Consider the following 21364-nt stretch of genomic DNA (forward strand, 5'->3'; position numbering starts at 1 on the left):
TTGTCATGTCATCCATGTATGCTCTAATTGGTGGTAGTGCATTCCAGAAGCCAAGAGCTCTCCTCCCACAACCCACTTTGATGCCCTAATAATTACTTCCATTGCCATAGTAAAAGCCAGTGGAGAAATGGTGCATCCTGCCATTATTCCAACTTCTAGGCAATGCCATGTAGTGCTGAATTCTGAAGTTGAAAAACTAAATTGCAAATCTCCAAAGTAGGCTGAAGCATTAGGTTGGTCCACCCTGACCACAAATGTGCAGAGGACTGCAGGGTGTTAAGAACAAGTTATACAAGTAATATATGTATCCCTTGCCAAGGATAAATTTCCAGAGAAGAAAATATGATCACCACACCACACACCCAATATATATATACATGTAGAATGCTTCAGTACAATCTCAAAACAAATACTCGTGCAAACTTTAATCAAATAAGCTGTTCCAAAAATACATACAAATATTCACAAATTAAACAAATGTTTTTTTTCAAAGGTCTATTTATGATAGGTTCTTCAACTACGGTACAGAGGCACTTCATTAATATCATACTGTATTTTTTGATAAAAAACATTTAAATGATGCGAAATCTTTGTAAATATTGAAGCCTATGGCCCCTATCTCAGCCCAAGAACTCAAAACCATACTAAAAAAGTAGGTCACCACTTCCACGACTTAGAGTTATGTTTAATATGCTGCATAGTGTTGCCTAAAGCATATATAGAAGTAAAAAGATGTGCAAGTTATTTCACCAGCTATAATGTTCCCTAAGTAACTAATGTCTTGGCACCATGACCAGGGGTGGCAATGTTTGGCCTTAGCATTGGAAGACAAGCATAACATGACCAGTAAGTTGCCACCAGTTCCATCAAAAACATTACACACAAAAGACAACATTCCTCCAACTGCCAAGAAAAGGTGTTAAAACCAAACCTCATCCAGGACAACTGGAAGCTGCTAGAGACTTGAAGATGTTGGTCAAAGGCTAATTTTTCAACCTGAGAATGCCACCACTAACCTTTGACAAGATATTGTCTTGTGGTATGCATCAGCACGCCTTGTTCACAAGGTAGAGTTAACAGTTCCTTGGGAGGATGCTGTAGATGAGGCGTACGACAGAAAGAAACTTTGGCACGCTCAACTAGCCGCTGAAGTGGAACAGCGAGGATGGAGAGTCTGAGTTTACCCAGTGGAGGTGGGTTGTCAAGGATTTGTGGCACACTCTACAACTCTGTTTCTCAGTGATGTCTGATTCAGTGGCCAAGAGTTGCGTCGTACAGTGAAGAACTTATCTGAAGTAGCAGAGAGGAGCAGCAACTGGCTGCGGTTGAGACGGAAAGATTCTGGTTGGGGATCTCTAGCACAATAGAAAGAAAGCAATGCTGATGTACGGGTAAGTAAGCTGGGACGCCAGAATCACTGTTGAGCCCTCTTGAGGAATTGTGGGCTGGTCAACGAAACAGAGGACGGAAGGTACCTACTTGGGAAGACCCCAGAGATGTACCCTACTTAGCTCAATCCAGACGGTTGTCATGCTGATGCGCTGGAGAGACCGCACTGTGGTTGATCCCTGGAGCCAGCATTGCAGTCGATGTGTGTGCTGATGCGTGTGCTGATGCGCTGGGGAGGCAAAATAAGCTGATCCCTGGAGCCAACATTACACTTCAGTCATCCACACCAGGCAGAAAGATATTTACATCATTAGAGGGAAGGAAACACAAATGGATGGAGAAGCAGATGGATCACATTCGTTTACTGTAAAGCTGTGTCTTAGTTGGTGTTTATATTGGCGAGAACAGAGTTCAAATCAGCGTGAACTTTTAACATCTACTCTCATGCAATGGAAATCCACAGCACAATTCACTTGTGAGACTCCCTGTATTGAATAGCAGGGTGGTGTTTAGGTCAGGACTGGGGTGCTCTTGCAGAGCTGAGAGGGGAAGCCAGCAATTAATTTTAAATCTTTTTTTTTTTTTCTACCTAGAATGTCCACATACAATCATGTTCATCTTAAGCTGCAACCACTGTGGATGCAAGCAAATAAGTTAGAAGTCACTGCAGCCAAATGGGAGTATCCACACTAGCAACGAGCGACACGAGCAACGTCGTTTTGAGAATTTTGTGTCGCTAAAATAGAACCTGTTTAAATGTTTTTTTCATTACGCGACTGGAATGAAACTGACCAATCAGAAGCTAGGTTAACACCCTTGACACACGTCAAAACACATGCCTCAGAACAAATCATGCCTGAAAACAAGTTAATCATGGACACAAAAAGTTAATTTATGAGGTGCAGCAGTATCCATTATTATATGACTGTAAATTGAACTACTACAAAGACATCTAGAAGAAAGACAATGCCTGGTTGGTTTCACCAAACAAACAAAAATATTAATCGAGGTCCTACTATTCTATACGTTGTAAAACAAAGCCAGCAACACGTGTGTATTCTGTGTGACACATCCCAGAATTACAAAGCTCATACATAATTTTGAAGATTATGAGCCATATTTATAAAGCATTTTCTGTCAAGTTCACTAGACTGTTTTAAAAGGAAAAACTAATTATAAGGTAAGTGGTGACCTGTGCTTAATAACACATATTTTATAATAATAATAATAATAATAATAATAATAATAATAATAATAAATGAAGATGGTGATTATGGCGTGCTTAACAACAACAGCATAATAATAATAATAATAATAATAATAGACTTTAAAATACTTAAAGTTAACAGACAAAAAGGATCAAAGAAGGGATTTGCAAAGAAACACAACTAAAATTGCAGGGAGTTGTTTAAATAAATGTATAACAATAAAATAATTTTGTTGAAAATCAGTTCAACTATACCTCTATGGTCTGGAGATGTGCCTGGCTTCAAATCAGACTAGTACTACTGGTACCACGAAAAAAAAAAAATTACTACGACTACAACTGTACATTACTACTAATAATAATAACAATAAAACTGTTGGATGTATAGGTTATGTTCAATAACTCTGATCTGTAGATTTTACAAGTCCAATATTTATTTTACAGTGGAGTTGCTGGAGGTCAGGGTGGCAACTAAACAACTGTTTTGCAACGAGACGGCCCATCTCTAGTATGTCCAGTAGGAATGCATGTACGTGGTCATGTATTTATTTCCAGTCGTTTTGATCGTTTCCAAGTCGCGTCTGGTGTGGATTGCCATTCAGCGACTTTGCTTGTGTCGCTCTGTCCAGTGTGGATGCAGCTTTAGCTGCACTTTGAAATTGTATTTCTCAGTTTGTTAAATTCCACAGCAACAAGCTGTGTAGATCAACATTTCCTTCCTCACCCCTGAAATCTTTCAGCAGGTGAGAACAATACCTCCAAGAACTGCAGCTCCCCAAAGAGGAGATTTACAGATCAGCTGGGCTCCACTGTATGATCAGCGCAAACTGCAAAACAATCTCTTTGAATCATGCTCTTGGGACACCCGAGGTAGACAGGGATCATCGATTAGATGTCCAAAGCGCATAGGACATGTTTCAAAATTGTTTTTCAATACTGCTGCATGGTACAATATACCGATAGCACATGATGGAAATGGCTCCAGTGCCAGGTAATGACCCTGAACCTATTCTTTATTCCTTTGTGCTCCTGCTATCAGGCCAATATTTACAGCAGTTGGTGGGAGATGTATGTTAGCAATTCACAAATCAGATTAAGCCCAAGTACAGATTACTTCATTAGTTTCACTTGTAGAGGGTTCTGGCTGAAGGGTGAAGTTCTTTGTAATGCCCTGTTTTTTTCATGATGACATTTAAATTTCACACAATACAGAAATATTTGCTTTTTTTTTGTTTGTTTTTTTTTTTTTAAAGGTATTTTGCTGAAAAAAAGTGATCAGTTCCTAATGCAGCACTGATTACATTCAGACTTCTAACAAGTTCACAGATCTGACCTTTTCTCCAGTTGAGTCCTTGCAGCCTTTTTGTACTTGCCGGTTTTGTCTTGGTAACCATAGAGATTTTCACAAAAACAGAATGCAGTTAGTTTTTTTTTTTTCGGCCTGCTGTTCCAGTTAGCCTGACTGTTAGTTTTATAACACTTTGATTCAAAAATAGGTTTCATTTGTCCCATCAGGGACACACAGCTATGGTAGGCATCTGAAAGAAGCTATCTCTTTGTTTCTCTAAACTATCATATGCTGCTCACAGATTAAAAATCTATAATGATCTGTTTGAGAAGCCTTGTTTACTATGCACGGCTGTAGAGTTGTATCATTAAAATAAGCAAGATCTTCAGGAGCATAAGTTTCTTTTTTTCTCCAACAGCTAGAAAAAAACAAGAAACTGTATGCTCTTATTTTCTTTTACTGTCCATCGGATAAACGAGATGTTAAATGAAACTAAAAAGCACTTAATTTTGACATAGTGTCCAATACCATTTCCATTTAAGGGCTGAGCTGACGTGTATCAGTTATATGTGCATTTATTGTTGTGTCCTGACGAAGTGCTGGTTAATATTTGTGATGACTAGTCTGCATTTGAATTAGATGCTTTCTGATACACTCCATATATTATTATGTTCCTTTTCATGCGCTCCCTTTATTTTGGTTAGAGACGGAAAAAAAAACAAAAAAAACAAAAAACAAAACTGTCGAGTTCCTGGCAATCCTCTCACAGGTAGTATTACGGACATGCATTTACATGCTCACATTCTGTCCTGTGCTTGCGTTGTGATCGGCTTGCGGAACCAGAGGACAGAGCAGCTCATTACCAGCCAACAGATAACCTACTTTCAGCTTGAATGTAGAACACATGCCTAACTACAGTGATATATGGCTCGAATATGTCAGTGTGTTGACAGAAGAATTAAATACCTCCATCGCAAATAGCATATGTTCATATGAATATGGAAGGGATCTAGGAAAAAGCATTTCAGACTATTCATTCACATGATGCTTTCTTTGTATTGTATCATAAGAAATCTTTCCCTTGTAAATATCTTTCTCGACAGAGGTAAACTGAAGAGTCAAAAACAGAATGGATTTATGTAGATTAAGCCCATGAAATTTAGGGCAAGACACATTTGCATAACTAACAACGGTCAGCATTTATTAAAAGCTTCGCATAGGAATCGAAATCCGGATGTGGTTTGGCTTTTTTTGGCTACCTTTAAATATAGGCTGCATTTCCACAAGATGTTAATGATGGGTGTGGACAAGAAAACTTGGGGTTAGAAGGAAAATAAAAGATTATATTACTGACAATCTTAAGTTTGTATTGTAAAAAAGCAGTCATTATGAAACAATATCCTAATGAACGTACTGTAGTAGTCCTTGTGCCTACTGCTGTCCTCTTCACAATTCATAGTGCTGCTATGAGAAATGTTGACATGAAATGGAGTGACACATGGTCACCCGTGTGATGTCGATACCATCACGCTGGCAGAGCAAAATCTACATCTCTGCACTAATACTGTATGTCCACACTATACAGGTTAGTGCTATAATGTCGCTAGGCTAACCAAATCAACCACTGCCAATACAAGTTAATAAAATGAACAAAAATGTCCGAGCGCGCACACACACACACACACACACACACACACACACTGCTACAGTAAGTTGCTGCTATCCAATAACAAACCTTCTCTTTTGGTGTAGATTGCAATGGCTCCACTCACTAGGCCAGCATACAGGCACTCAGACTTGTACGTGAGATTCATAACTGTGGATTTGTCTGGTGTGAAGAAATGTTGAAGACGCACTTTCTTGGAACGTTGACTACTTTTATAAACTGATATGCTGGGGAATTAAAAAAATATATATATAATAAGGCATATAAATAATTAAATTTTTATAAAGTTTAAATTAAATGCATAATTGATAATCAATTGCAAAATCAATGTAAGTAAACAAACAAACATACATAAATAACAAATTCTCAACTTAAATGCCACAAGTTTTTCAAAGAACTTAACATGGTTCAATAGCTCAGCTAAATCAGGTCTAAGTAACATGAAACAGAAAGACAACCTTGTAGTAGTTTATCAGTTTAATAAAAATTAATGTGTTTCTATATACATTAATGCACTTAATACATTAATTTAAAAATACAATTACGCTAAAAAGAATGCTTTTGCAGTACCTCCCTTCCTCCATGCCCAGGCAGATGGTGGGGAAATCTGTTGCTTTTCTTGCTGCAGGTTCAGAGTCGGGACATGTTTCTGGCACTTCCCGTTTGTCTTCATTTGTGATGTGCACCATGGACACAATCCGAGACTCCACATTAAAACATTCAGTAACTTTGGGGTTTGAATTATGAAGTGTCACAATGGATATCTGTCCCATCTGATTGGTACAACTAGCAATCTATGATAAATGAAGGCAAGGGAGCTGTGTTAGTGTAGAATTGCCTGCGTACAGTAACGTTGAACAGACATTCTAGAAACAGACACCACCAAAAAGATTTCAGGCTTCAACTTACCCACAGACATCCATGTCCCCTGGAGAGAGAGTCAGGTACATTATCATAGCCACAGTAAGACTCAGGGTTATGAACAGCACACGCCACCTTGTAGGAAAGAAGCAGAACGTGCATTTGATGCTTAAAAAGCAAACTTAAATGTTATCAACATGTTATGCACAATAAATATGTAATACAGTGGGGTGTACCCAGTCACACCATGATGTACCACAATTATTGTGATGTGCAAATCTTTGCTAGGCTTTTACACAATATACTGCATTGAACTTTTGTAAAGCTGCTGAACATTAGGTTATTATCATAACCCTGGTTCCCTGAAATAGAAATGTAACCATTACCAAATGGGTATTTACCTCCTAAAAGACCCGAAACCTGAATAAGGTAAAGCAAAGCTGCTCAGCCGAGCCTATGACGCAGTCATGCCCGCCCCCCAAAGGTAGTAAGGACTATACACACAGATCTCAGCTGCATTTTCCCTTCAAGCCTGCTGCAATCATGGATGCAGTGACCTTGAAGGTTAATGGTTACATTTCTATTTCAGGGAACCAGGGTTCCTGTGGGTCCATGACGGATGTTAGTCATGCCTCAAAAGGAAGGATGACCGTGATTGAACTACAGGGAGTAGCTGGTCTGAATGGTAGTAAGCCAATATTCCAGATAGCTCCCTGAAAATGGGCCCTGGGCCTTTGGCAGCAAACTCCTAGGGCTGCTGCATGGCTTGTGGCTTGGCCTGAGGCTTCTGCCTCTGCGCAGGGCGGCAAAACCCATTGTAGCCTCCGTGGCGAGCAGCCGCGGGCCGATTCTGAACACCACCTCTTGTAGTTGGCAGGCTGCTCTGGCCAAGGGTGCCAGTTTGCTACTGGTTTGCACACTAGGGGTGGTCGCACCAGCTCCTTCATGGATTCATGCACTCAGAGAGCTGAGAGATCCACAGCAGGACCAAAAGGTATGGCCTGGTGTAATAGGGGCATCCAACAGTACTGCTTTTTCCCCCCAGTCAGGCATGCGTGCCTGGGAAAGCTAAAGCTGTCTGTATGCAGCTACCAGCACAGCCAAATTTCTACCTCCAGCCTGTCTGTGCAGTCTTGACAGACGAAGCAGATTCTTATTAATCAGGTGCAGCTTATCCAGCTGTTGTGGTGAGGGCCTGTGACTGTCAGAAAGGGACCTCAGCAAATAGAACTGGTTGGCTACTAGAATACTACTAAATTTGCCCAGCCGTGCGGCAAACACACTGGATGAATAGGCACATTTGAGGATCACCTCCAAGACCCGACACTATGTTGGGGTAGATAATCCTTGGACACACACTAAATTAGGTGTCTGTAACAATGCGGCAACTGAATCCACCATAGGAGGCGGGACAAACAGTTGAAGGTCTTTAGTAGGTTTAACCAATGGGAGAGTCAAAGATCTGCCCCTTGTTATACAGGTGTCCAATCACGAGTAAGCAGAGGAGGGACATAAATGTTAGGATAGGGTCCAAGTGTAGCAAAATCTTGCGCGATATTGCTCATTATAGAGTCAGTTCAAATTATATTGAGAACTTCAAAGTAATATTTCGAATTGCTCTTAAATACATTGTAGTCGACTTGGTTATGAATCAATTTCCAAGAGCTTTCTCAGAAACAATGGAGGTGAAACCAGAAATACCTGAAGGCACCAATTCTTCAAAAAGAGGCAATTATGATTTCTGACTACGACAGCATTAGCAATCACTTAGCCACAGTATTCTCGGGTACCTGTAACAATATTCCGAATGGCTTAATCTCTTCGGTGCCTCAGGTTCTGCTAGATTCAGAAGTACAAGCCAAGTATGTAAACAAGCAACTGATGTTCTGTGAAAATGTGTTACGTTTACTCAGATGAAAATAATAATAACAATGCTTTTAAAGAGACCAAATACCCATTGGGAGGGGCACAGTGGTGCGGTGGTTGGCGTTGCTGCCTCACAGCTTCAGGGTCCTGGGTTCGATTCTGGCCTCAGGGGTCTGTCTGTGTGGAGTTTGCATGTTCCCCCCCCTGTGTTCATGTGGGTTTTCTCCGGGCAATCCGGGTTTCCTCCCACAGTCCAAAGACTAGGTGGATTGGCCTCTGAATCCATGGTTCACCGCGGACGAGTGACCCCTGTCGCTGATATGGCGCTTACGGGTCTGCAGTGGAGCCAATCAGATCTGTGTTGTCCTCCAGCACTATAGGTCCTGTGGATCTGCAGTGCAAAAAATGATGGCTTGGCAGGAACACGTTTTGGAGGACGTGTGTTTTGAAGGATGCCTGTTTCAGTAAAAGTAACAAGTACTTATCTGAATAGGCTCTCCTGTCAGGTCAGTTCTTAAAATGAAAAATGGCACAGAGATCTGTGCAGGCAATCCTTTATACCCTCGGGGTGGGCGTAACTGCGTCACAGGCTTGGTTGAGCAGCTTTGCTATATCTTATTCAGGTTTCAGGTCTTTAAAAGGTAAATTCCCATTCAGTAACGGTTACATTTCGTACTTGAAAGGGATCTTACCTTATACTCCTGTAATTTGGATATAACAACTGGAATCTGCCCAACAAGAAGTGGATGTTTCTGTTTTTTTATCCGATTCCCATCGTCCTCTGTAAAAAACCATCCCTGCTGGTTTTCCTCCTCTGCAATATAAATAAATGTAAAAGTAATATTTTTTTGAACTGAATACCTTTACTACCCAATTATTACATACAATAATTCTTAGTTACATAAAGGTATCACAAATGTTAGAGAAAAGGCTAGATGTTAACAGCCAGGCTTATTTGCATGAACAGTTATAGAGCTTTAAACATCAGGGGTCAGACTCTAAACAGCAGTGCATCATACAACACTGCCATTTACACAGATCTTACATCACGTGTGTTTCCACATACAGTGTGACATGCCATCAAACCTCTCTCTTACAGGAGTTATTGTAAAATGTATTTCAATGCACTGCACAGTGTAGCTAAATGTGACTTAATTATTTTGAATTTTCACTACAGCTATTTTTTTTTTTAAATGATATTCTCAATCTGAAAGCTTCCAGGTGTGCACAGTAGTTGCTGATGTTTTTCATACAATGATATTAATGAAATACCTATAGACCATTTTTGCTTGCTCTTACCAACATATAAATAAGCAGAAACAATATTTATATTTTAAAGCAATGAAGTAATCATGAAGATGCTAAGCAAAAATCTGAAAATTCTAAAAAGACAAAAAACACACACGATACTTTACAGCCTTAAAAAAAGGTAAAATCAACGTTATACTAACCTGCCATTCTAAGGAGGGAAAAATAAAATAAAATAAAAATATCAAGCTCCTGATGGCTGCAGTACAATGAATTAAAAAAGGGATCACAATCAGATCCTGGGGAAAGATAATCTTACCAAGAGCTAGTTTTGCCATCTGCAAACTGCTTATCCAGGACTGTTTGATGGAGGGAGTAAATGTATTAAACACTGCTGTAAAAAATGTAGTCCTTCCTGACCTGCCAAAAAGAGATACAAAACTGTCATTGTTAATCTCTTTAAAAGCAAAGGTCACCCAGGCATTACTTGATGCCAATGTAAATCGAAAATACATATTTTATATTGCTTGATCATATTGCAGCATGCCAGCTCCAGCAATTAGGAAAGAAGGGTAATGCTATATTGCTTCATCTGTAAAAATACATCAATTGTTAGAAAGGTATTACAAATTGATAGTTACACACTGCTGATGAAGAGATGAACAAATGTTCTCAAAAGAATGAACACAGATTTAGCCCAGTGTGCCTCTGAATCGATTTTTTCCCCCAATCAAGTCTTTTTCTGTTAAGACTACAATGATCTCTGTGTACGCTGTAACCAAATCTCATCATTTTAAATACTGAACTTATTTAACATAAAGTACTAACTTCTCATGCTTTCCAGGGAGTTGGAATTGAATTCTACATTGATCCGCTGCTCTTATTTCTTCCTCCTTTTTAAATATCAGCCTTTCTAGTCCAGAAATCCAGTCCTGGGCCACTGTCTGATTAAGGTTCTAAAAACATGCAGAAAAGGGATAAATACAAATTTGAGAAAAAAAAGGAATAAACCTCATGCCAGTTTAAGACGTTATCCTAAGAAATAAGAGGAGGAATGGAAAAAGAATGTGCCATTTGCAATTTCTACTGTAATGCAAAACACATGTGCCAACCAAACCTTTGACTTGCACAGTGTGCGTACTTCGGTTACAAAGAACCACATTTAAACTGGACCTTGTGTTATTAAAAGTTACACTGCAAAAACATTTTCTTATTAAACAGTTTATATTGCATAAACCATTCACACAGCTCCAGAACAATATTCTGCAGTGATCAGCTGCATCACCCTGCTGTGTCACAATTCCAGCTGAATCTCTTCTGTGACAGTCAACAAGCACCAACTTCATTAAAATGCGACCAGAATGTCGAGTAAATCAGCCAAAAGTAAAGCAAAAACAGAAAGATTTCGAGCTTTTTAAATTTACATGGTCTTATCCAAGGAATTACAGCTGCCAAGGGTTCATGTTTTGCAACAAAATAAATAGACATGAACTTACCTCACTTTAAAATTAAAGAACACATGTTGTGGGTCTTTTTATTATTGGAATAAATAGTATTATTATCTTCTTCCCATTGATGGTTCAACTGTGGTGACTGAACATGTCTAAGGTAAAAAGTAACTAACTATCTAGTATGCAATGTCAATTGAAAACTAAATCATCCGGGAAGAAATGCCCCCAGTTAAATCAGAAACACCACCTGTGCCCCCAAAAAAGTATAATTTATTTTACTGTTGGTTCTGAAGCTCTTGGATGATTATTTGTTTGTTACAGTATTTGTTTGTGCATTACATATGTACAGTATTAAAATACCATTGATTTGTCATGCAATTTTTATATGACAGATACATTACAGGTAGGGCTTTTGCTTTTCGGGTTTTATTAATTGTATTTTTTGGTGCCTATTTTTAACTATTTTAGAGTTTTATGCATTTTTTCGGGGCTTTTCGTTTTTGATATGCTGTATGAAATTAGTGTTTTTTGGTTACTTTCCAAAACGCTTGAGCGTTTTTGTTGTTTTTTTCCCAGTCAAAATATGTATAGTAGTAACGCAACAGTACTTGGACACTTAAGTTGTACCTTCCTTTGCTGTCTTCCACAACAAAATTCCTATGATCACAGGCATATTCTTTTAGGGTTTTTGTGTGTATGCATTTTTGTACATTTCACTACAATTCTGTTTTAAATCCTCCGTATCATAACTGTAATACAGCTTGAAATCCTGCTAACAAGCCTTGTTTTAAATCTCGCAAGCGGAGTCCCAATAGAAATGTAGGAATGTGCTGTCATTCAGTACTTGGGGGCGGGTTTAAAGTATTTAGAACAAATCAAATGACAGATGCATATCAGGAAGGCGGGACATTCCCTCGCAGCACTGGGAAATGTATTTATTATTTTTGTAGTAGGTTTTATTTTTTAATAGGAAAAGGGTAAAGTCAACGTGAATTGATTTCATTTTTTTTTTTTGTATCTAGGCTTTTTTTAAATAGTTTTTTATCGATTAAAACTGAAAATTTAGAAGTGTTTAGTCTCAATAACTGAAACCTATTATCCTGTAATGTATCTGTAATATAAAAACTGAATGACCAATCAATGGTATTTTAATTTTATTTCGTTAGTTTAACAACAGTTTTCCATTTACAGTACTTGGCTGAAGCCTAGACCCTACCCAGTGTGCCTTCTGATCCAGCAAATCGATACGCTTTAAAAAAAAAAAAAAATTAAAAAAAAATTTAAATGGCCCACTTAAAGCTTTTTGTAACAAATCTGAAATTGATTAAGAGGTTTTGCAAGTGCTGCTGCAGTGTTCCAGTTAGCCATCAAGGGACAAGATGTTAGACGAGGAAACATAGCTGTAAAATGTTGTACACTGTTAAATGAATATAACAGAAATACCCAAAATACCCAAAGAAAAAAAAAAAAAAAAAATATAATATATATATATATATATATATATATATATATATATATATATATATATATATATATATATGTGTTGTCTTTGCAGAATTTGCAAACTGGACGATTGCTCTCAACTGTCGGCGTCTGCAGTAACAACCCTGCAGCAAGGCTAGCTGTCGACAGACCGATCGCTCTGGTATTATATAAAGCACCGAAGCAAACCTAGTGCGCCAGCTCACCGAAGGCCCTCATCACCTAAGGGCCGGTTAGTCTACACTGTGGTCGTCCACACAAGGACAGGCCAATGAGGACTGGCTGCCAAACTCTCTACCCACACTTCAAACTGTACGCTCCAACTCCAAACCAGGTTTGTATACACTTCCTTCCTTTTCTCGTCTCTATTTTTTAATGCTTGTTGCTCCTCCTGTACCTGTCTGTTTCCGCCTCCCTCTCGGCTCCACCCTCTCCCATATCCATTTCTATTTCCTTTCCTCTACTGCTCCCTACCAGGACTATCTTTAATACCCCCATAATCCTCTCCCCTTGTCCCTGTCCTCTCTCCTGCGGCAAATGTAACTCCTCTAACCTCATCTCCCTGCCTCTCCCCCTTTCCTCTGCTCACCCCCCCCTTCCACCCTCTGGTGACCTCTGGAACTGTCACTCAGCTTCCAACAAGGCTGACTTCATCTCTAATACAGGCTCCATGTTGAAAGTCAGGGTGACTGGATCTTAAGTGCTGTATCTCTTTTTATACTGGTGTATATAGGTATTGACCATTCTGAAGCAGGTGGAAAGCAAACTGGTGGAAGTGTAAAGTGTCGACTACTTTGATCTTTGGAAAAGATGGTAAATTCTTCCAAAAATAAAACAGAGATTTGCAAAAAAAAAAAAAAAAAAAAAAAAAAAAAAAAAAAAACTTATAGTAGCAAGCCTACTAAATGTCTAATAAACCTACAAATACCAACATAGTGGTTGGCGTAATAGTTCCCTCAAATGCAAAAATATCCTTCTTTACCTGGTAGTTGCCTTTCAAATTTCCAATCATTTGTGTTATCTGATTAACAACATTCAGATCATGGATTAAATTCTGCAAATCCTGGTACAGCTGCCCTGGACCCATATACAGTTTGCCTGAAATAAAAGGGAAAACATCCTAAAATGACTTTAAAGTTACAAAACTTAAAAAAGAGACAAATTTCCAAAGTCCAAAAACAGAATAATCCAATACTATAATGTATACTGGATTAAGAGCATTTTAATTTTGTGCATTTTGAACTCAGATTGACCTAAGCCTTTTGCCTTTACTGTTGAATAATTCCAACCTTTTTTTAACATAATCCTCCATGCACATGTTTTGAGATGAAATGTAATCCATGTATGTACAGTAGCTTCTTTGGATTATTGTTGACAGAAGACAAACTGAAGTTGAGTGACAGTTAGAAGTAAATGATTCCGACCACTACAGCGAATACTGTACAGCTGTAATTTATTAAACCCAGTACTTGAAATTTTCAGACTATTTTCACTCCAAACTGCATGTGGTTTGCATAATGTAAAAGTTGCACAGTTGATGGCTGGTGGGAATTGGCCACCCACCTTTCTAAGTTATTTTAGAATAAAATTAGCAGCAATGTCAAACCGTCTAAAAGACTAACATTCTGAACCCATCAGACCTAATTATTTACAATGAAAGTCTCTAATTCCAAGTCTTTAAAATCAATGCTTTGTGGCAAGACAAATAAAAACAGCATGCTACTGTACAAATGGAAAACAGTTTTTCAAGTTTGAAGCACATACATCCTGATTCAGTTAATCTTTAACTCCCCTTTAAAAGGACAAACTCTTTTCTCACGACTTTAGACTCTATGTGTGCTGCATAGTAATTGAAAGCAAGGTACAAAGTAACCATTGTTACACTCTCAGTCCTGTCCTTAACAAAAAACACTGCTTCACTTTTCCACGTATATTCCAGACAAATGCCAAATTGAAAATTACGAGGGTAGCTTTATCCAAGGCTTCCTTCATAAATTGCCAACAAGATGCCTTTTCTTTAGTGCAAACAGATTGTGTAAACTCGTGTTTGTAATGAGACCCAGAATCTAAAGCCAGGCAAACTGTTTCTAGCTTATAAAAAGTTTATTTCAGAAAAAAAGGTCACAAAAGGCAGCTTTATTTTGGACAGGATAAGATAGCAAATAGATAAAATGTGTTTTTTTTATTTTTTAGACTCAATAAAGTTATTAAAAGTAAGATCCCCCCCCCCCCCCCCCCCTCCCCTCCATGTATTCTTAACTTCTCTTCAGGATATTTACATGTTATCTAGCTGCAGGGGGGAATACATAACTGGTTTATTTTTAATTCTTCCAATGCTTGACGTATCACTTCTGCAGGTAGGTGCCTGATTGTATGTAACATTAAAATCAGGGGTTAAAATGTAGAGAGAAGAAGAGGTTGTTTTGAACAAGTTTTACCCTGTCCGGATAAGCCACAGCTGGATTTTCTGTGAGCATTTTACAGAACCGGGAAAATCTCCTTAATTGCATGAAACTGTTTTAGTGGTAATCATAGGATAGCGCCGTACTGGTGGTTGATGCAATCCAGGGGACATGTAAAATGTTCTAATAAAATCCAGCAGTGGCTTATCCCAGTGATTATAGGTTAAACAAATTGACCCTTTAGTTAGCCAAAACTGAATTTCTGTAGTAATTATTTCTTAAACACATACTATCACAATTAGAGAAGTGTCTCTCTAGATACATGTAAAAATGTAGGTGTGACACACACAGTAAAATCGACAATAGAGAATAATATACAATACTCATAACAGGACATTAAAACATACAAGAAATGTAATCATTAGGGAAATGTAAATAATAGAATGTATCCCTTTAAGTGATAGTATATTTTGTCCGATTGCATTTTTTTCTCCATTACTTTTTTTTGTTGTCTAAAAGTATTACTAACAAAGTGTTTACTGTTCACTGCACAATAAATATTTAGTGTTTCCATCTAGACAACAAGACATTTATGGTTTATACTGTATGATTGAATGCTCTGGAATAAATCACGTAAATTATTTTCAAACTTTAGATTAGAATTTTGTACAGAAAAACTAGGCCCATTGCAATAAGTACAGACAGTTTTTGCATCCTACCGTATGATAATCAATAGTCACATTATTATGGCCATTATTTGACATGTTTGAAGCAGCAGTTCTGTCAGCATTCCCTGGAAGGGGGAAAGTAAATCTGGTCACATTCATTTTGTAGAATGACCTCCTCCTGCTTATAGGGTTGCAGATGGGTGAGGCTGAACAGAACATGCAATAGAAATGCTCATGAGATTGAGACACAATGTACCAGCATTTGCTAACAATAATTCTCTGCGGGGGATGTACCAGAACTGGACAAAGAAGAGTGAGAAACACCTATCATAACACTCATTGAACATGTGACCATTCCTCACGATTACATCACGGAATTTGGAACTAAAAGGTTAGATATTTGTAACTGCTGGTCTTGTAAAATAATGCTGGAACATGTATTACAAGACTCTTTCCTATATGCATGTTATTGTACATAAGTTTTCCCCCTCCCTTTATTGGATGCAAGCCTGATTCCTATAAGGAACACAAGTACTGCAAGTAAACAGGACTCAAGACCACAAGATGTGGACGCCACCATTTCTAAGTAGGCCAAAGTTTTGTATATAACTTGGGAAGAAAAGAAACGTTGTTACAGTGCCAGTAATACTATCCTTAATTTAGTTTGAGAAACTACAATACAAAGACAAGTCACAGATTAGTGTATTCATATTACTATACTGTATTTCAGTTCCCGTCCTTTCAATGAAAATAAGACAAATATTACAAAGGAGAGAGAGAGAGAGAGAGAGATTTGTAATGTAAGCCTGATAATAAATATTGAAAACACATATACAAAACTGTATATTGAGCTGGATCGCTATTCTTAAAGCATATATACATGTTTTTTTTATTACACACGGCTGCAAATTTCCTTCAAATTATCTTATGCAACTGCAGTTTTTTCACCGATTCACACTACATTCTATTTGCATTGATTCACAGCTACATGCTCCTTTACAGTAACCATGGTTACTGTAGCTGCCTCCATGAAACTATTCAGAGAAGATTATTTGGACTGTGCTCCAAGAAAATAAATTGCCTATATATATATATATATATATACATACACACACACACACACACACCTATTACAGAGTTAAAATGCAACCGCTGATTGCACAGATACAGTCAATGTTTGTTAACACAACTAGAAGACATTTCATCAAGAAAGGCCAACCATGTAAGAAGACATATGCTGTATATTATGAGCAGCATTCTACACTAATCTGTTAAAAAATGGAAGGGCTTTTTATAGAAGACAAATTTATATCCCTTATGAGAGGGATATACAAAGAGATATCCCTTATGAAGATGAAATATATTACAACATATTTTTAAATATATTTTCTACCTTCAAATATATTGCAAAATATATAAAATATATTCCCTGACTTAACATACGCTTAATAATCATCCAAAATTATATAAATGAGCTGATTCGAAATATAATATATATAAAAAAAATACATGCAGCCACATAATGCAAGAACAGGCATAGCAAGAGGAAATCCTAAAATGCACAAAGAAAATCACCCTATGCGAATGATAGTCAGCACAATTGATATAATCCAACACACAATTGCTGAAATAGCAGAAAAAGAACTTAGGTCACTGTTACAAAGACGGGGGGACGTCCGAGCAGAAACAGGAAAATAAACAAAGACAGAGGTGGAGTTTGGTGGAGCTGAGCGAATGGTCTTGCTCAGCATTTAATGAATGAACAGACAGACAGAAAATAAACAGTGGTAACAAACAAAAACACAGAACACGGCACTAGTAGCCAAAATAAACAGACAAAAAAAATGGACTATCACTAAACAAAACAGAGTGAGCTTCTTTAACAATGATTATTTTATTATTTATTCCTATTACCTCTGTCTCCAATCCCGTTCTCCACTCACCGAACACTGTACCGAGACTCGACTGCTAATCAATCATTCAATTGGAGTCGTGGTACAACTGCACATGAATTAATAAAGTGCAATTCCCCGTGCTCACATACATTTTACTTGCACGTGAAGTGCTGTGCAATCCTTGTGCCTAAATACAAATATACATTTTAAAACACTTGTGTACACAGACTCGTTTATATCCCGTGTACCAATGATTATACACCAACATTTAACACACCACATGCAGCATATAAAAGAAAATACACACAGGGGCGGGCACTTCGTCACATATTCGTTACTTCTCCCCCCTTTATAGCCGGCAGCTCCCTCTGGGGGGACTCCATCCCCTAGAACTCCTGCAGCAAAATTGCTGCGGGGATGGGTGGTCTCCTGACCTCTCCCCCCTTTTTCATAGCCGGCAGCTCCCTCTGGTGGGGCTCCGGCCACAGTGACCCCTGCGGCCAAGCAGAGCTGACTGCAAACCCTGGCGAAGCAGTTCCAGCGACCCCAGGCGATGCGGGGCGACAGGCAGCCCCGGGCGATGCGACGCGACAGGCATCCTTGGCGAAGCGAGGCAGGGAGTCAGGACAAGCTGGGGTGCGGGTGTGTGTTGGCCCTCTTCTTGGCCACTGCGGCTGGGCGGTTCTTCCCCGTGCTTCCCTCAGCAGCCCATGCAAGGGCTGCTGAGGAATGCCAGCATCTAGTACAGGCCCTTGTGGTGAAGGGAGAGGCAGCTCCTGCTCTTCTCCCCCTGATGGTGATTGAGGCAGAGACAGCTCCAGCTCCTCTCCTCGTGGTGGTGGGGGAAGTGATACCAGCAGGCATTCATCCTGTGATGGTGGGGGAAGTGATACCAGCAGGCATTCACCCTCTGCTGGTGGACAGGGACCCAGCAGGCATTCACCCTCTGCTGGTGGAGGAGGCAGAGGCAGCTCCTGCTGCTCTGCTCCTGGCGGTAGAGGTGGCGGAGGCAGAGGCAGCTCCTGCTGCTCTGCTCCTGCCGGTGGAGGAGGCAGAGGCAGCTCCTGCTGCTCTGCTCCTGCCGGTGGCGGAGGCGTGTAGTCTCCTGGCGGCGGAAGTGGGAGCAGTGTGTAGTCTACCCTCGTTACAAGGGACTGATGCAGCTCTCCCTCACTTGCAGGGGACTGGTGCGGATCTCCCTCCTGCCCTGCTCCTGCCGATGGAGGTGACGGAGCTGTGTAGTCTCCTGGCGGTGGATGTGAGAGCAGCGTGTAGTCTACCCTTGTTACAGGGGACTGGTGCTGCTCTCCCTCACTTGCAGGGGACTGGTGCGGCTCTCCCTACTACTCTGTAGACAGCGGTGGGGCCTCTCTCTCTGGCGCTGGAGACGGCTCCTCTCCCTCTGGCAGAACCAGCAGCATTCTTCTTCTGCTGGTGGAAACTCTGCCTTCCTCTTCCCATTTCCCCTTCTCTGCCTCCTCCTCCCCTTCCTCTCCTGGGCCAGTTCCTCCTCTCCCTCTTGGTAGGGGCAACACACCATCGGGTGCCCGAACTCCCCCACAGGCAAGGCACCAGCCTTGGTCCTCTCGACCACGAGGAGGTCTGCCAAATCCTGGCAGCCATCTCGCCAGCTCCAGCCTTCCATTTTTATTTATTTATTTATTTATTTATTTTTAAATGAATTTTTGCAGTTCCTGCTCTGGTCTGTGTCTAGGGGGCGCTGGTAATCCCGGTTCTAACACCACGTGTCACAAAGACGGCCAGAGTGGGGGACATCCGACCAGAAACAGGAAAATAAACAAAAGACAGAGGTGGAGTTTGGTGGAGGTTAGCGAATGGTCTCGCTCAGCATTTATTAAATAAACAGACAGACAGAAAATAAACGATGGTAACAAACAAAAACACAGAACACGGCACTGGTAGCCAAAATAAACAGACAAACAAAACGGACTATCACTAAACAAAACAAGGTGAGCTGCTTTAACGATTATTACTTTATTATTTATTCTTATTACCTCCGTCTCCAATCCCGTTCTCCACTCACCGAACACACAACACCGAGTGGGTGAAAACATGCTGCTTTTATGCAGCTGTACCGAGACTCGACTGCTAATCAATCATTCAATTGGAGTCGCGGTACAACTGCACGTGAATTAATAAAGTGCAATTCCCCGTGCTCACATATTACATTTTACTTGCACGTGAAGTGCTGAGCAATCCTTGTGCCTAAATACAAATATACATTTTAAACACTTGAGAACCTTTAGAATACATATGGTTTGTAGATGACATTTTTGGGGTTTGGACACATGGAGAAGAATCTCTTTTCCAGTTTCATAAAATGGCAAATGAAATACACAGTAATATTAAAGGTGGACCTTCGATGGACAAGAAATAGAATTTTTAAATACCGTAGTAAAACTTGAGGTTCAATTGAGACTGACCTCTTCTATATACATAATAGATAGTTTGGAAACACTTGCTGATTCTACATAATTCAGAAAAATTGAAAAAAGTATTTAAGGCCCCAGTTGTAGCATTCAAAAGATAAGCTAATTTAGGTGATATTTTAGTTCAAGGTAAACATAAAAAAATAGTTGACAGAATAGGTTTTACAAATACTTGCACTACTACATGTAAAGTGTTTAAATATATGAACAAAAGTAAAAATATAAGAACACATATCCACTAAATACTAATATCTACTGTAAAAATAGCAATGTTTGTGGAATATCCTGTGGAAAATGTGATTAAATAAAATATGTTGGAGAGACTGGAACAACTTTAAATAAAATGATTCAGAAACACCTTTCATTAATTAGAAATACAAAAAAAAAAAATGAATGAACCAATAGTACAGCGCTTCACCAGTCAAGGACATGACATAAATGATGTAAAGTTTGTAGTATTAGAACAACTAAAATTAGACAATGCGTCATATAGAAGAATAAAAGAAAGTAAATGGATAAATAGACTGAACACGATATGCCAGAGGGACACAACAGAAAAGAATGAACTAATTAATTCCAATAAATATTTAAAAGTTAAAATTAAATAAACTAAATGAATTAAAAAGTTGTGCATGCTGATGCGCTGGGGAGGCCAAATCAAGGCTGATCCTCAGAGCCAGCATTGCATGATAATATAACTAACTTTATATAAAATAATGTTAATTAGAATTAATATAGATTTAAACTTATAAGTAAAAATGATGTCACAATATACAACACATCAAGTAAGAATAAATCATGGATTTGAATATAAACAGCAACAAGTAGTTGTCGTGCAGTCAAACACCTATAAATTCCTCCAATGTTTTGATTCAAACATAGGCTCCCTTGATAAAGCTATGTACAACATATTGAAACGTTTGGCAGCTGGCTCTGAGTTATTACATATACATATATATATATATTATTATATATATATATATATATATATATATATATATATACACACACATACATACATACACACACACACACACACACAGCTCTGGAAAAAATTGAGACCACTGCAAATTTTTCTTAAATCAGCATCTCTACATGTATGGCAGCCATTCCATTCCAGTGTCTGTTGAATTCCAACACAGGCACACCTCATTCTACTGAATGAGGTACTGATTAGGGGATCACCTGTACCAAATCTTATTTAACGAGGAAAAGTATAAAAACCATTCCTGTGGTCATCATTATCCTCTTGCAATAGGACCAGCTGGATGGCAAAACAGTGCTAGTAGTACCTCAAAAGTAATTGGAATCAAAAAATAACTATTGACCATGCCCAAAGAGTTGAAAAGGAAAGTTTTGAGTGAGGAAAAGAAGGGTTCAATTCTAGCTTTACTGGCAGAGGGATACAGTGAGCGTCGGGTTGCTTCCATCCTTAAAATTTCAAAGACGGCGGTTCATAAGAACAGGGTCAAGCAGCACACATTGGGGACA

The 21364-nt window shown here is 39.1% G+C and overlaps 1 protein-coding gene across 1 annotated transcript in view; it reads right to left on the reverse strand.

Moving 5' to 3' along the window:
• The window catches only part of LOC121315915 (rho guanine nucleotide exchange factor 10-like), a 61922-nt gene that overhangs the window by 15047 nt on the left and 25511 nt on the right, over positions 1 to 21364 (reverse strand). Inside the window, exons 12-18 of the mRNA XM_041250522.1 lie at positions 13441 to 13556; positions 10354 to 10481; positions 9845 to 9945; positions 8970 to 9091; positions 6460 to 6546; positions 6121 to 6344; positions 5620 to 5777 (exon numbers count right to left, since the gene is read on the reverse strand). Coding sequence (XP_041106456.1) covers positions 5620 to 5777; positions 6121 to 6344; positions 6460 to 6546; positions 8970 to 9091; positions 9845 to 9945; positions 10354 to 10481; positions 13441 to 13556 — 936 coding nt within the window. The remainder of the gene's footprint in view (positions 1 to 5619; positions 5778 to 6120; positions 6345 to 6459; positions 6547 to 8969; positions 9092 to 9844; positions 9946 to 10353; positions 10482 to 13440; positions 13557 to 21364) is intronic.

Source organism: Polyodon spathula, chromosome 5 (genome assembly GCF_017654505.1).
Source record: "Polyodon spathula isolate WHYD16114869_AA chromosome 5, ASM1765450v1, whole genome shotgun sequence".
Taxonomy (NCBI): Eukaryota; Metazoa; Chordata; class Actinopteri; order Acipenseriformes; family Polyodontidae; genus Polyodon; species Polyodon spathula.